The 16,636-nt window shown below is 46.4% G+C and overlaps 1 protein-coding gene across 1 annotated transcript in view; it reads right to left on the bottom strand.

The window, feature by feature from the left end:
- The window catches only part of VPS13C (vacuolar protein sorting 13 homolog C), a 2,873,871-nt gene that overhangs the window by 1,917,444 nt on the left and 939,791 nt on the right, over nucleotides 1–16,636 (bottom strand). Inside the window, exon 31 of the mRNA XM_085648297.1 lies at nucleotides 6,974–7,077. Within this exon, the coding sequence (XP_085504423.1) occupies nucleotides 6,974–7,077 (104 nt within the window). The remainder of the gene's footprint in view (nucleotides 1–6,973; nucleotides 7,078–16,636) is intronic.

Below are 16,636 nucleotides of genomic sequence, written 5' to 3'. Positions count from 1 at the left end.
GCCCTTTATAAAACGAAGAACAATAGGTGACTTGAATAATGACTGCTGATCCGGCAAACAAAGGAAAGCCGACAAAGCCGATAAATATCCTTTCACAGTAGCCACAGCAAAGCCTTGCTGAGCAAGTGAAAGGGCAAACTGTAGAATGTTAGACAAATGAGCCTTCAAGGGATCAATGGACCTCTCTCCGCACCAAAGCACAAATTTAGACCACCTATATGAGTAAATAGATTTGGTGGAGTGTCGCCTGGCCGATAAAATAACATCCACCACATCTGGCGGGAGAGAGAAAGAATTCAGGTTGCCCCGTTCAATCTCCAGGCATGAAGGTGTAAGCTCTGGAGGTGGGGGTGTAGAACCTGCCCCTCCGACTGCGAGAGGAGGTCTGCCCTCAGAGGGAGACGGAGCGGAGGGCACGAGGAGAGGTGGAGAAGATCTGTGTACCACACACTTCTTGGCCAATCCGGGGCGACCAATATGACTTGGGCCGGTCTTGGCGAATCTTCCTCAGAACCCGAGGAATCAAGGGTATGGGAGGAAACGCGTAAAGAAGTCGTGAGCCCCAACTCAACTGAAACGCGTCCCCCAACGCTCTCTGCATTGGATACTGGAGACTGCAGAATGACGGGCAGTGAGCATTCTCGTGAGTGGCAAACAGGTCCACCCGAGGAGTTCCCTACATCCGGAAGACGTGACGAACCACCTCCGGATGAAGCCTCCACTCGTGATCGGCGGAGAACTGCCGACTGAGACTGTCTGCACGAACGTTCAGAACCCCGGCCAGATGATTTGCCATCAGACAAATCTGATGGTCCTGAGCCCAGGACCATAGACGCAGAGCCTCTCTGCAGAGACAAAGAGACCCCACTCCTCCCTGTTTGTTTATATACCACATCGCGGTCGTGTTGTCCGTCAGGACTTGAACAGATTGACCGCGAAGGGAAGGGAGGAAGGCCTTGAGCGCCAAACGTATCGCCCGTAACTCCAGAAGGTTGATATGAAGCAACCTTTCCTCTAGAGACCAAAGACCCTTGATCTCCAGATCCCCCAGATGAGCACCCCACCCTAAGGTGGAAGCATCCGTGGCCACCGATGGAGGTAGATGGAAGGGCTTCCCTTGGGACAGATTGCCCTCCACGCTCCACCAAGATAGTTCCGCTGCAGCTTCTCCGGAGATCCTCACAGACTCCCTGAGATCTCTTTTGTGCTGATACCACTGCTTGCGGAGGCACCACTGGAGCGCCCTCATGTGCCAGCGTGCATGGTTGACCAACAGGATGCAGGAGGCGAACAGACCGAGCAGGCGAAGGACCTTCAGAACTGGAACCACCGCTCCGTTGTAAAATAAAGGAATCATTTCCTGTATGTCGAGAATCCTTTGAGGAGGAGGGAATGCTCGACAAACAGTAGTGTCCAGTACCGCACCTATGAAAAGGTTGCGCTGAGAGGGCACCAGGTGAGATTTGGGCACGTTGATCGAAAAACCCAATTTGTACAACAGCCGAGTTGTATCCTGCCGATGACGCAGCGCCTTCTCCGACGACTCCGCCTTGATCAGCCAGTTGTCTAAATAAGGGAACACCGAGACCCCCGACCTTCTGAGATGGGCTGCCACCACCGCCATCACCTTCGTGAAGACCCGAGGTGCCGAAGTAAGACCAAACGGGAGTACCGCAAACTGATAATGTTGCGACCCTACCGTAAACCGGAGATACTTCCTGTGCGACTTCAGGATGGGGATGTGGAAATACGCATCCTGCAAGTCGAACGACACCATCCAGTCCTCCTGATTCAGCGCCTGAAGAACCTGCGCAAGGGTGAGCATCTTGAACTTCTCCTGTTTCAGGTAAAAGTTCAGGATCCTGAGGTCCAATATCGGACGTAACCTGCCGTCCTTTTTCGGAATCAGGAAATACCGGGAGTAGCATCCCTGACCCCTTTCCTGCTCTGGAACCACCTCTATCGCACCTTTCTGAAACAACTTCAGGACTTCCTCCTGCAGGAGAAGACGATGGTCCTCCGAACATGCCCCTTGACAAGGAGGGTAATTTGGAGGGAATTCCCGAAAGGGAAGGGCGTCCCCATTTTCTACAAGATCCAGAACCCAGAGATCTGTAGTTACAGATTCCCAATCTTGTAGAAAATGGGTAAGCCGGCCCTCCACAGGACCAGCATGATCCGGAATGTCGAATCTAGGGCTGCTTTGCAGTGGTGGGAGGGGCAGAGGAGGAGGAAGAGGAGGAGGAGAGTTGACGGCCACGTGAGCGACCCCTAATTCTTCCTCTGTATCCCTTGGACAAAGAGCCTTGCTGTTGTTGCTGCTGCTGTTGCTGGGTCGGTCTATAAGAGCGAAAAGTCGCCCTTCCAAAGCCCCTATATTTTTTGAAAGATCCTCTCGGCTGGGATTGAAGGCCCAATGACCTAGCCGTAGCCTTACTCTCCTTGAAACGTTCGAGAGCAGCATCCGCCTTCTTCCCGAACAAACCAGACCCATCAAAAGGCAAGTCTAATAAAGTCGACTGCACATCAGAGGAGAATTCAGAGGACTTTAGCCATGCACCCCTCCTGGTGGCAACAGAAGACCCCATGACTCTGGCAACTGAGTCTGCTGTGTCCAGTCCACTTTGAATGACTTGGCGAGCAGCCGCCTGGGCATCAGTCAGAACTTCATTAAAGCCGGCCCTATTCTCCTCTGACAGCTTTGGTGCCAACTTCTTCGCCGAGTCCATGAGCGCGTGGATATAGCGCCCCAACAAACACGTCGCATTTGTTGACTTAAGAGCCATACTGGCTGATGAAAAGACCTTTTTGGCCGATTGGTCCACCTTTTTGGCCTCTCTGTCTCCTGGAACCTGAGGAAAGGCCCCCTTTGATCTTCCCGAACAAGCCGCCTGAACCACCAAGCTCTCAGGCGAAGGGTGCGAAGTTAAAAATTCAGGATCCCCTGGAGCCACTCTATATCTCCTTGCGACTGCCCTGGAGACCGCAGGAGCTGAAAAAGGCTTGCGCCATACCTCCAGCACAGGTTCCATAATAGCCTCATTAAAGGGTAACAAAGGCTCTGAGACTGCAGTTGGCGAATGCAGCACCTCAGTTAGAATGTTGGACCTGAACTCCGTGGTTGGTAACTGAAGGTCTAACAACTCCGCAGCTTTTCTGATGACCGCATGATACGGTGCTGCATCTTTAGAGGGCTCATCTGATGGTGGAGTGATTTCCCACTCTGGAGACAAATCCAGTCCACTTGCCTCCTTCAGCTCCTCAAACACCTCATCAGATTCAACTAACTCTCCCTCTTCAGCTTCTTCCAAAAGAAAGCGTCTCTCATCCACCACTCTGTGCTTCCCTTCTGGAACCAATCCGTACCAGCGGCGTCGGCGGCGCCGTGTTCGAATCCGACGGCGCCGGCAGCGGCGCCGAACGCGGATCCGCAGGAGCAGCCGGCGTCGAACGAAGTCGAGTCTGCGCCGGTGAAGAGGGAAGCGGCGTCGATGTTCTCGGCGCCAGTAGCTGCCAAGACGGCGTCGCCGGAAAGAATGGCATGAATGGAGCTTGAGGGTAGACCTGCGGCACTCCCAAATTGAAAGCCATCGGACCCATCGGACCCACAGGTGCACCAGAGGTATACATGGCCCTTGAAAACACCCCGTACATGCCATTAGGATAATGCGTGGGGTCTTGACCTGGACCAGGGAATGCAGGATACTGGTCAGGCATCACCGGACTCGGGCCTGCCGACGGTGGTACAAGCAGCATCACAGTCTCACCCGGAGCCTGAAGATCCTCATCCGGGGCCGGAGACGGAGCCGAAGAATCAGCTGGAGCCGGAGATGGAACCGGCGTCGGGGATGACACCGGCACCGGAGATGCAGCCGGAGCCGGCGAAGTCACCGGAGAAGAAGGAGCTGGAGGTGAAGTCAGGACCGGAGAAGGAGACACTGACTCTCTCCGACGTCCAGTAGGCGACTTCGACTTCGGAGCCGAACCTTTATCGGAGTGATGATGTGATGAATGTCTCCTCTTTTTCTTATGCTTCTTACTTCTCGAAGCATGCCCCGAAGTCGATTTGGACGCCGACCTCGACCTCGACCTGGATCCAGACCTCCTCCTTCCTCTTTTTTCCTTCTTCTTCATCAGAGTGATGAATAGCTTCGCCTCTCTCTCCTTGAGAGCCTTCGAGCTCATCTTGCGGCAGCTGGAACAACCATCCACATCGTGGTCGGATGAAAGACACCAAACACAGTCTTCGTGTGGGTCGGTAATAGACATGTGCTTGCCACACTCTCGACAGGGCTTGAAACCCGACTTCCTTGTCGACATCTTCGAAGAAAGACAGATATATTCCAGAAAATACACAAAGTAACAGGTAAAGCTACTAGTAACGATTCCCGAAATCCGTTGGCGTCGTCGGCGCCGTCGGCGCGGAAAAAAGGAAACTGACGTCATCACGCCGACGAGGTCTTCTTATGGAGCCGTTGACGTCAGCGGAGTCGCGAGCAGAGCCGTGTCTCTGTGACGTCGTCTTCGACCCCATCGGCGTGGACTGCTACAAAAGTTTCCGAATGTTGCTGGCGCAGGGGATATTCACAAGGTGAGGAATCCACTGGCAGATGTATCCATCAGAAAGATATAAATGATTTGAAGCACTAAGGAGGTAAAAGGATGGTAGATTTCTACCATTTTCCTCTAACCATGAATACAGGCAAGTATATAAAATACATGACAATAGAACTGCTTACTCCTATGATGCTACCCTAACTAGATGTACCTAAGTGTACCTAGCATGTATGCAGGTGCTAAGCCAAGAATCCCTCTAGGATAAAGTCAACCCCATTACCTGAAGTGAGAGACTGTGGGATCCCATCTTGGTCTCGATTTGGACACCCCGCGAGAGATGTTAGACCACTGCGAGCTGGAGTATCCGCATGCAGGAACCTCAGCATCTCGCGTCAGTGTGTGTCGGCAGGGAAATCCTGATCTCCTCTACTTGTCTCAGCAAGATGTGATGTTTTTATACCCAAAGGTCTCCCAGGAGGTTCTACCTTGCTGTGCCACTTGTCAGACTTAGGGTGATGTCGGGAATTAACTTTATACATAGTTATTATACAGGAGATGGTAGTCCTAAGTTTACAAAAATCCTCATGCATATTGTATGAGGCTCTTACCAGGGAAAATCTCGCGTTCTGTGTGCAGTGTCCTATCTAGGTAAAAGGTCAGTCCCTAGGAACTGTTATGTGTGTACTGTAGGGGAGAGTATAGGTGAAAGGTTACGTTGTTACCTAAGCTTATATTGGGGTACCTATATGGAACATAACAGAAGGGAACGCTCTCTGCGATGTAGAGACCTGCAACACCAAGGTTTCAGGGGTGGGATGTTGGCTGAGGAACTTTTTGTCGCCCAGAGCTAGGCGATTGCGGCTTGCAATTGTCCTATTCACAGGAGCCCCTGTGCTAGGCTTGGACCATGTGATTGAAGGACATCAGTTAGTGCCTCATTGAATGGCAAAGGGGGTTCAGAGCTGGAAGCCCCAGGCTGAAGCACTTCAATCAGGAGATTAGTCCTGACCTGCACGAAGGGCAGCTCTAGTCCGAGGACCTCGGCCACGCTCTTAACCTCCATAGCCCCAGTTTACAGATAGAGCATGCCAGTGGCTGGAGAAATGTCCAGTCCACTGGCTTCCCCAAGTTCCCCATACAAGTCCATCTGCTATGCAGAGTCATGCGGGTGTTCCAAAGGGTCCATAGATCATTCCCATTCCTCTCCCGAGCCTAAAACATCTTCAAAGTGACAAAATAGAACCCCTGGGTTCACTCGGCGTCAGAATCGGCGTCGAGCAATGCCGTTCCAACTCCGTGTCATCGAAGATAAGGATAGCCCCGGCACCGCCAATACGCATCAGCAGCACAGACTTCGGGTCTGATGTTGGTGGAGGTCGTGATGGCACGACCGGCATTGACCAGAATCCGGGATCAGATCCCTGAGACCACAATTGCGTAGAATCCGATAGGGCCTCTTCCGACCCGGCAGGCCCAGATTGCTCACCAGAGGGGTCGGCTCACTCAAATACACAGCGCATGGCCTCATAAAGCTCTTTAATTTGAGCGTGGGTTGCTCTAGCTCCCGGAAAGGGACGAAGGTGCAAAGCCTGGCTCCGGATCTGCAGAACCATGCCTAGAGCGTTGGTACTCCTTACCTTACTTGTTGACGGTCGACAGTCGCGGCGAAGATGAAGTCTGCTTGTACTTCTTCTTCATCTGTGCCTCTTCCCTGAGTGTCCCGAAGACAGAGTGGGTCCGGGAGTGGTCCCGAGACCTCCTCTTCTTCGATCGGGAAACCACCACCGCAGAGTCTTGCTGGTGGTGTCGACTGCCAGGCCGCAAAGAGCTTCATAGCCCGCTCCCGCAAGGCCTACAGAGCCATAGCCTGACAGTCCGAGCACAAGTTCGATTTGTGGTTGTGCTCGAGAGACTAGGTGAGGGTCGGTAACTGATATCATGCAGTGACAGGCACCGCATGACTAAAACCCTGTCTTCCTCGAACACATCCTCGCAAACAATGTTGGAAATAATTTCGAAGTCAACAAAAAGTCAAGAAAAGGCCTGTCAAAAAGCAACAGAGGGGTAGCTCTTCCTGGATTGGCGCTTAACAGGCGCAGAAAAATAACGGACGTCCATGTACCTGTGTGGGGCTTATATAGGTGACCGCGACATCATAACTTACGCTACCGATGCCGACATCACGCGGAGCTGAATGGAGCAACACGAAAGCGCGTGCAAGGGGTATTGGTCGAGCAAAAGTTTACAGATATGCCTGGGAAAGTCAAAGGTTAGGAATCTGCATCTAGAAGTCTCTACCAGATTTCTCAATTCTGCACACATGGAAAACATACCCAGGAAGGAAGCCCACATTTCAATCCAATTATTTTCATACTGTACCTTCAGAACTGACAGGGAAAAATAAACAGACCAATACCTTCTTATGAATCGTTTTTGGGTCAACATCGGTCACGATTACATCCTGAAGTCTAGCAAAAAATTGTGTCTCACTTGATTGAAGAAAAATGGAGGAATTTAGTCCTGTGTTGGAAAAAAAGCAAATTGTTTCATATTTACTGTATGCGATTGAGATTGTAGTCAAGCTTATATTTTAAGGAGACATTTAAATTCAAGAGCTTTCAGTCAAAACCTTAGTACACAATAACTGCCTAAGCCCAAAATATACAATTCAACGTTGGTTGGTGAATAGCTTATGTAATCATGTGCATCAAAAGCTCTGGTGTCAATGGTTAGAAGAGCATGATTAATCCAACAATGGTAAATTGAGTACATGTTTGTATGAGTAGCTCTGGGTGATTGAAAGGACCTTTCTGAGAGTCAATAGTTACATTGTATAAACCACACCTAATCATACGCTCTCTGGAACATAGATGCACAAAAGTGCAAATCACTCACTATCACCGAGTGTCTAAAAAGTGAAGGAACTAAAAAATTAACAATCTTAATACCAAGTCTGCATTCGTTAAAAACCAAATTATCTAGAAAAGAATCGAACAAGCAAAATCTTAAAGTTTGTAAGAACAAAAAACACATTGCAGTAAAGCAACAGAGGACCTTAGTGGTCTCAGAAGACATCCTATTGCCATATAGTGAAATGCTTTGCTGCTCCGCTGCAGAAACAAGTAGACCTCTCCACTGAACAATAAAGCTCCACTTCAGAACACATATGTGCAAGAAGACATCATTTCCATCACGCTGCTTCTCAGGATCCACTCCAAAAACATGTGTGTACAAGAACTGAAACCCACCATTGACTCTCTCACAACAACATGCCATTGCTGACATACCAACTACTATTTTCTCTTCTAACAGCCAAGCGAAATTGTTTAGGTCTAACACCATAAAAATAATTGGCTGTGTATATGTGTAAAGTCAATGATAATTAAGTACTAAGAACTATGGCTCTTTATTTCTATCAGAACATGTACACTAAATCATTTGGGGAGAAATCCACGTTGAAAGACGTCTTGCTGGCACCGTTCAGTCAGGTTATAGAATATATTGGGTCAAATGGTAAAGTCCCTGAATCCTGGAATATGACACAAATTGGTTTCTTTCTGAAAAAGGGGAATCCAGCAGACAAATGTGGGTCGTACCGGCCAATTTCGCTTATTAATGCGGATGCAAAAATATTTGCAAAGATATTAGCGAATCGTCTTTCTCCAATTATGCCTAGTCTTGTATCTCCACACCAGCATGGGTTTATTCAAGGGAGAGACACTACTGCCAATGTTAATATGGCAATAGCTGCTTTCGATGCGGCAAAGGTACAGTCAACCCCACTCTGTATGATTTTAGTGGATGCAGAAAAAGCGTTCGACCAAATGGTTTGGGACTTTTTAATGGCTACGCTTTCGGCTGTTGGAATCAGTGGTAAATTTAAGATGAGGGTACAAGCCTTATATGATAGGCCTTGTGCCAAATTAGTATATTCTGGCCTACAATCTGCTACATTCCAGATTCTCTGTGATACACGGCAGGGATGTCCCCCTTCACCCCTGTTCTTTGCGTTATATATATAGAGCCTTTTCTTTCAATTTTGCAAAATAATCAGGTGATTAAGCCATTCGTGTCAGGTACGCATGCTCTGAAGGCCAATGCATATGCTGACGATATTGCTGTGTTTTCTACGGATCCTGGGGGCACATTGAAAGTAATAGAGAAAGAAGCTGCTGAATTTGGCTTAATCTCTGGATATAAACTAAATATCACCTAGACACAAATTCTTCTTAATTTCAAACCCTCGGTTTCAATCAGAGGGGTCTGTTCAGTTGTTTCTTATCTTGGAGTCAAGTTGTCAGCACAGATGGATAGATAGCATCTTCTCCCTTAACTATGAGGTAGTATTGACAGAGACAGCTCAATAATTAAAAAACTGGCATAAGTTACCTTTAGGTATTATTGGCAGGATCAATATTATGAAAATTTTGCCAAAGTTTCTTTATTTATTTTGCTCTATTCCAATACGAGTTCCTAATTTGTTTTTAAAAGGTTTAGAGGGCATAATGAGCAGCTTTATATTGGGGTACAGAAAATCATGAAGGGAAATAGATCTTTTAAAACTCCCCTTTAGCCAGGGCGGGCTGGGGTTTACAGATTTTAAGATGTACTTCTGGTCGGCTTTCATCGGACGTCTCCGCAGTCTTTTTAACCCTGACTTTACTACTTTTTGTCATAGGTTTATGTTAGGTGAGGAAAGTAATATGTTCCTCTATAGAACTAATGACCCAAACTATTTTAAAAAGGGTCAAATTTAAGACCGTACGAGATACCATACTTATCTGGCGGGCTATCATGCTCAGGTGTAATATATCATTCTTTCACAGTAAGTATCCTCTATGGAACAATACAAGTCTGCCGGAAGTGTTCCATGATACCATCGGTAAATGCTGGGCTAGGGGTGGGGTCACATGCCTATCGGATCTGTATGATGGCAGAGGTTTTATCTCTTTTGGTGCACTTCAGGCACAATATAAACTTTCTGAAAACATGCAGTTTAAATATCTTCAGATTCGAGATTATTTTACCTGTTATCTGAAATTGACGAATTTCTCTCGTTCCGACATAAGGGAATGCCTACACGCTGCGAATATCAAGTCTCTGATTAGTAGGGCATATAAATATATGAGTACTTTTAGGTCAGATGATTCAGAGAGAATGGAGCAAGATCCTGAGGGAGTCGGTTACGGTTACTTCGATCTTGCAAACTCTCAGTATGATAGATAAATCAGTATATTCTACTAATCTACGGTTGCAACTTCGTGCACTCTGCTTATTATACTATACGCCTGAAAGAATTGCTAAATGGTCACCTAATAAGCTAATTACTGATCGGGCAAAATGCCCAAGATGTGATTTATATGCGGCGAATATTTTGCATATGTTTATAACATGCCCAATACTATCGACATTCTGGCAAAGGTTCGGTCATGTGATATCGCAGAAGCTGGGCATCGAATTACCTCTCACAACTAGGGAAATAATGCTGGGTAGTAAAAACTCGAGTTATAAGTTAAATGGTATATTCTCTATTGTAATGGCCTCTGCAAGATTGGTAATCACTAGGGTCTGGATAAACCCCAAACCTCCTTCTGTCACTGATTGGTGGCAGATAGTCAGACAAACATATGATATTGAACAAGCACTGGCTAAAACAAATGGTATTCGTTCTTTAACTAGATGTCATGAAATATGGAAATCTGTATATTAATTGACATATGTTTATTTTAGGAGGCAAATATGCTTCAATTGAGATACATTATGGTACTTGTCTGGTTTTCTTCTTTTTTGCTCATTATGGAAACTCTTATGTATTTAATTTTCTAACTTATTTCTGTTATGTGTCCTATTGTTGACAAATAAAGATCTTTAAAAAAAAATAAAGGAGAGACATCCACGTTACAGAAAAAAACCAAATAAAATATACAGTACTCTTCATTTCTCTTTTTCTGCTTTCTACACTTTCGTGACAGGAAAAGGTGGAAATAAATCCGCTGACTAAGTGCGTTCTGAATATAGTATTCAGTTCGCTTTTCCACACCCTTCAAATAAGGGCCTGTTTCTCCCCTACTAAACTGTGCTACCAAAGTCTTTGGCATCACTGGAAACTGCTGAGAGAAAATGTTTTGCTATGGAGCGACTTCTACATACAGTCTTACGTTGACGCGGATGAAAAAAGAAGACTACAGCTCTTTAAGAATTCTTGACTACAGAAGTATGATGGCCTGAGAAGCCATCCAGGCTAACGTGGACGTTATTCTACATTCACTGAGAAGCCCCTCTCACATCAAGACTTTCCTGCCAACCTTAAAACAAATGAAGAAAAACAAGTTTCTCTGATCATCAAGCAGAATCAAAGCTTAGAACTTTCCAACAGGTCACCACCCAGATTTGTACATCACACAAAACATGTTTAAATTGTTACCAGAGTACAAAGGTCTTAAATGTCCCCGTCAAGGAATGATTAGTTCTTCTAATACCGAAAAACTCATTCATGACTCCATTGATAAGGAAATGATTGGGTGACTTGAGGCTTTTCCATACAGAACTGTATCCAATCTTTCTTACATAACAAGATCTTTAACTACAGGGTTTGGTACCTTTTATTAGAGTAAATAAAAAAAAAACAGCTTTAGTGGTGCGATCCATTAGCTTCCACAGCCCCACAGATCCTATCAAATACCGAAGGTGAAATGTTCTAAATGCAAAGCTGCCTCTAAAATTAATTTTCTAAATGGAGAATAAAATGAAAGTTATCATATTTGGTTTCAGATCAAAGGCAGAACGGAGATACTAAATTTTGACTGGCATTTGGCCGGAGAGTTAAGGTCTCATCTCATTCTTGTTGTAGACAGAACATAAAATTGCTTGCTACACAGAGGTGAAATTCAGAAAAGCAATCTTTAACTGAAGAAATGCATGCAACAACCCAGACGTGTGAATGCCATGAGGTGTGGTAAACAAATCACTAGTCAGTAATACCCTTTTTAAGGCAGATAGTCAGAAGAGTTAGAGACAAAGTGTTCAAAAGTAGATCAGACTGGCGTCCTTCAACTCTCCAATACCTTTGGGGCTACATTCACTGATTTGCACAGTGTAAAAGGCGAGGAGAAGGTCAATAAAGCTTACTGTTCAATCATTTGAATTATCGTGCTGAGATAGTCTACATCAAAAGCATCAAGCCAGACCAACTCATATGGTACAATTAATTTTATAAAGATCAGGCTCCAGAGGCACATTCAAGTTTGGAGAATAAGTCCTATATTAATTTCACTAGTGTTTTTGCCTGATGGCCCATACTCGCTCTAACCATGAGCACTTTTCTAGTGCCGGTTCTGCAGCGGATGCTATCAGATTAATGGAGAGAACAGGCCTATTCATCACTTTGGGTCTTCTGACCGCAAATATAATCCTTGTGTTTGACCAATTGTTACAATCCTCTCCTAATAGCAACTTACCTTCGAGGTCACATACATAGACGGGATTCACAGTTTCATATGTCATGTTAGGCCCACAAAAATACATCCAGTTTTTGGTATCACTTTCTTACACCTATCACATAATTCAAATGCAGAGAGCCATGTGCTGATAAATCATGATGTCTTTGTTAATGTTACCTGCTGAGATCTGTGTGTGTGACGTGCTCGCCACAAGTCAACCACACGAATTCCTGCTCGGCACTTTATATGTTATGCATCAATAAATTGAGTACCATTATAGTGGGTAATAACAACACCTTCTATTTACAGCACTGCAATGAAACAAAGGTGTGGGAGCAAGCCCCGTATAAAAACAAGTTTATTTTTTTTTAAAAAGTAAGTTATACGAATTCAAAAGTGTCTGGGAGACCTATGAAGACGTTAAAAAGCTCCCAACACCAGTGCTGTGGAAACGGTGCAAGGGTGTACAAGTTTATTTATATCTTAAAGTGTGACACTTTAAGTAGTAACTGGCAGTCCACGCATGGAAAACAAAAGTGTATTTAGGGCCCCATCTGGTGAGAGGGGTATCTTACAAATGAACGTTCTTTAGCCCGCATAATTTCAAATGGGATACCTATTTTCAAAATTTATTTAAACATAACAAATTCTCAAGCTCTCTGTGGTACCAAAGATAAGAATGATGCTATTATTCCTTTATTATAGTGGGTTTTTGTTGCAGTACCCCCCACTTTCTGCTTGACTCTGATACAACTTTGACTGAATGCGCATGGGTTCCAGTTAACCAGGGTCCCAGTGCCTGTGTTCTTTCCCAAAACTGTACCTTTGTTTCCACAATTGGCACACCTCTGGCCTACTTATAAGCTCCCTCTAAAAGGCATTGAGACCAGAGAGGGTCTCTAAGGGCTGCAGCATGTATTTTGCCACCCTAAGAGACCCCTCACCAAACACATGCACACTGCCACTATAGCCTGCGTGTGTTGGTCCAAATCTCTATGTGCCAGGCCCGCTAGCACTGTAAGTCACACCTACATCAGGCTTACAGGGTGCACTGGCCTTTTGTGAGGGCATAACTGCATAAGCAGATATGCCCCTATAGTGTCTACATCCATTCTTAGACATTATAAGTGCATAGCGAGGCCATACTGAGTACATGGACTGGGAGCCTGTCAACACGAGTTCCACAGCTCCATAATGGCTTCACCGAATCCCAAGATGTTTGGTAGCAAACATCTCAGATTAATGAGCTCACACTGATGCCAGTGGTGGATTCATTAATAAATTCACTCAGATAGCACGTCAGAGATGCCCCCTGAAAACCTACCAAACTACTAGTGTGTGGCTGACTTGTCTGCACCAGCGATTAAGACATCTGAAGTGGGAAACTTTTGCTGTCAGCTTTCAGTGGAGGTGCATCACACCTACCCCAAGCAGGAACAGCATTCAAGGGTGGTGAGCCTCAAAGGCTCCCTGCCCTTTGTTATGCTAGCCAGGGCTCTCCAGCTAGTGGAGATGCCCCCCAACAGACCAAGCCACACTTTTGGCAGCAAGGAAGGCAGGAACATTAGTAAACAGGGGAGGTGTGTCCCCTCTAAGCCAGGACCACCGCTAAGGTGTCCTGAGGTGAAGTGATCCACTCCTTTGAAAATCCTCCATATTGTTTGTGAGGATTTCAGCAAATAGAATTAGGGGTATGCTCCCTCCCCAAGGGAAGTGGACATTCAAAGGGTATAGTAAGCTTAAAGGTAAGTAGCCCATTGCCTACTACCTTTCAGCACCTGTAATGCCCCCAAATTGAGTATTTAGGGGCACCAGGGAACCTTAATCCTTAGATTCCTGGTGACCTAAAGAAGAAAAAGGACCGAAGAGACGTACCAACAGTGTGGACTCCAGATGACAACTGTCTTGGCCCCAGCCCTACAGGCCTATCTGCATCCCTCGAAGAAACGTGCTCCAAAAAATGACTCCTCCTGCGGGCCCAGTGACCTCCAAACCTTGGGAGGACTGCCTGCCTTCCCCAAAGACCAAGAACTCCCAAGGACAGTGGCCCTGCCCACAAAGAAACCAACAACAAGAACTCCAGTGTCCTGCTGAACCACACAACCAGACCTACAGACCCACTTCTGTACCAGACGCCTCTGGCCCAAGTCAAAGTGGCCCACCGGTCTCAAAAACTTTCCCCAGAGGTCCTGAGCTTGAGTCAACCCCAGAATGAGCTCTCCTGGGCTCCACAGCCATGATTGCAGCCTCATCACAAAGGGTCTCCCAACTACTCCGGTAAAACTTTTGTGACGTCCAAAGACACTTCTGCACCGCAGCCCTCAGGTCTTGGGGAGCTCAACCAACGGTGCCCCTGAGTTCCTCAGCACCCCAACTTAGCACCAGAGCCACCGGTTCCCTTCGTCCCGGTGACTGAACCGAGCCTGCAGCATTTGTTTGAAACCGTCATTCTCCATTGATTTGCATTGGGTGCCCGACCCTGTGTTGGCACTCTGCACCCAGCCGCCTCTGTGCCGCTGAGGGTGTGTGTTTAGTGCTGCCTCGTGGCCCTCTCAGTTCTAGTATAAACCCCTAGAGATTGACACCCAACTCAGATTTTATTTACCTTAAAACGGCACCTCTTTGAATGCACCCAGTCTCCATTGATTAACATTGGGCCCAAGTGACCAAATTTGACCTCTGCACCCAGCTGCCCCAGTGCCGCCAATGGTGCAGACTCTAAACTTGCTTGACCCTTGGCAAGTGTTGATCTTAAAACTCGACGACTGGAATTGTAAGTCGTATACTTACCTGTGAAATTGCATTATTATTTTCCTTCAATAGGTCAACATTGAACTGTTTGAAAAATGCACTAAGTTTCCACTTTTTACACCGAAAAACTGTGATATTGCAAACTTATTTTATTTTACTGCAACAAAGTATCTTTGTTCGTACGAAACAAACATACAAAAAGTAATATTTTTACGAAAAAATGGCCTCGGATTTAGTCATTGAGTGTGTGTAATCATTTCTTGCCCGAGTGTGTACAACAAATGTTTAACACAGCCCTAACTGCTCGCCCACCCTAGCACAAAAGAGAACATTAGTATTAGCTACTTTAGCCTCTGTAAAGCTTCTAGGGATGTACATGGACTCTGGATGGTAAGGTGTAGTACATTTTTAATTTACTTACACTCTTTCCACATAGCTTTTAGGTAGCCAGACATGAAGTTTGCACCTCTGTCTGACACCACCTCCTTAGGAAAACCAACTCTGTAATAAATGCCTACGGCTTTGGCTACTGCAGGAGCTGTTGTGGTCCTAAGGGGAATAGCGTCTGGGTATCTAGGGGCATGGTCCACCACCACCAGGATATGTAAGTGTTCCCAGAGGCAGTTGGAGGTCTAGGGGACCAACTTTGTCAATCCCTACCCTCTCAAAGGGAACCCCAACCACTGGAAGTGGCGTTAGGGGGTCATTGTAGTGCTACCAAACTTGCCACTGGCTTGGCAGGTGACACAGTAGCTACAAAACTCTTTGTTGTCTTCAGCCATGTAGGGCCAGTAAAAGTGTGGAACAAGCATATCACAAGTATTCATTTGCCCACAATGTCCAACAAGGGGTATTTCATGTGCCAGGCTTAAAAGGAATTCCCTAAAATTCTTAGCAACAACCAACCTCCTGGTGGCACCAGGCTTGGGGTCCCTATACCTCAGAATAATGGAGTCCATCTTCCCAGTAGACCTTATGGGTCCCACTGACATCCCCTGACTTTGCAGCTGCTTGCTGTCTGAGGCCCTCATGAGAGGGGCAGAATTTCAGCTCCAGACTCAGTTCATCCCTTGACGGTCCCCCTGCTGCCAAACACTCTGCTGTGTCAAGCCCAAGCTCTCCTGGGGCAGTTTCTTCAAAAGAGGCAAGATCATCTCCCTCAGGAGACTGATCCTCACTTGAACTCCAAGGGAGGGTAATTTTTACCCTTCCTAACTCTCTTCTTGGTAGCAGTCTGGGTCATTATTTCAGGCTCCACTGCTTCTTGATTTCTCGGTTTCTTGACCTGTGCTCTAGTTGCCACAAAACACTTTCAGAGATACCAAATATAGCTGCATGAGTCCTTAACTCAACTTCAGCCCATGCTCAAGTCTCCAAATCATTGCCCATTAGACACTCTACAGGAATGTTTGAGGATGCCACAACCTTTTTAGGGCCAGTAACCCCCCCAGCTAAGGTTAACCACTGCCATGGGGTGGCACTTGTCAAATTATGGTTAATTGGTAAGCGTGCCCAAATAAGATCTGCTCAGGTGACAACAGTTTTCAGCCACCATAGTGACACTGGCACCTATGTCCCTGTAAGTTTCTGATCCAATAACATTAATGAGGGGATGCTGCCTGTGCTAGGAGGCCAGGCAGCCAAAGTGGCAAGGTCAATGCCACCCTATGATATCAGGACAGCCTCAGTCGTCACTCTGACGAGGCCAGAGACTACTGTAGTACTCAAGGTGAACCCAGCTACAACCCTGGATGTAGTACTGCTACTAGTGCTGCAGGTAGGGACAGGGGGTAGTAGTCGCAGTATTTGTGCCTTTCTTATGACATATAGCATCAGATAACTTATGTCCTGTAATTTTACAAGCAAAGCACCAAGGTTTTTTCTTAATA

The sequence above is a fragment of the Triturus cristatus genome, chromosome 3_2 (genome assembly GCF_964204655.1).
Source record: "Triturus cristatus chromosome 3_2, aTriCri1.1, whole genome shotgun sequence".
Classification (NCBI taxonomy): domain Eukaryota; kingdom Metazoa; phylum Chordata; class Amphibia; order Caudata; family Salamandridae; genus Triturus; species Triturus cristatus.
This window is presented reverse-complemented; position numbering and strand designations above follow the sequence as displayed.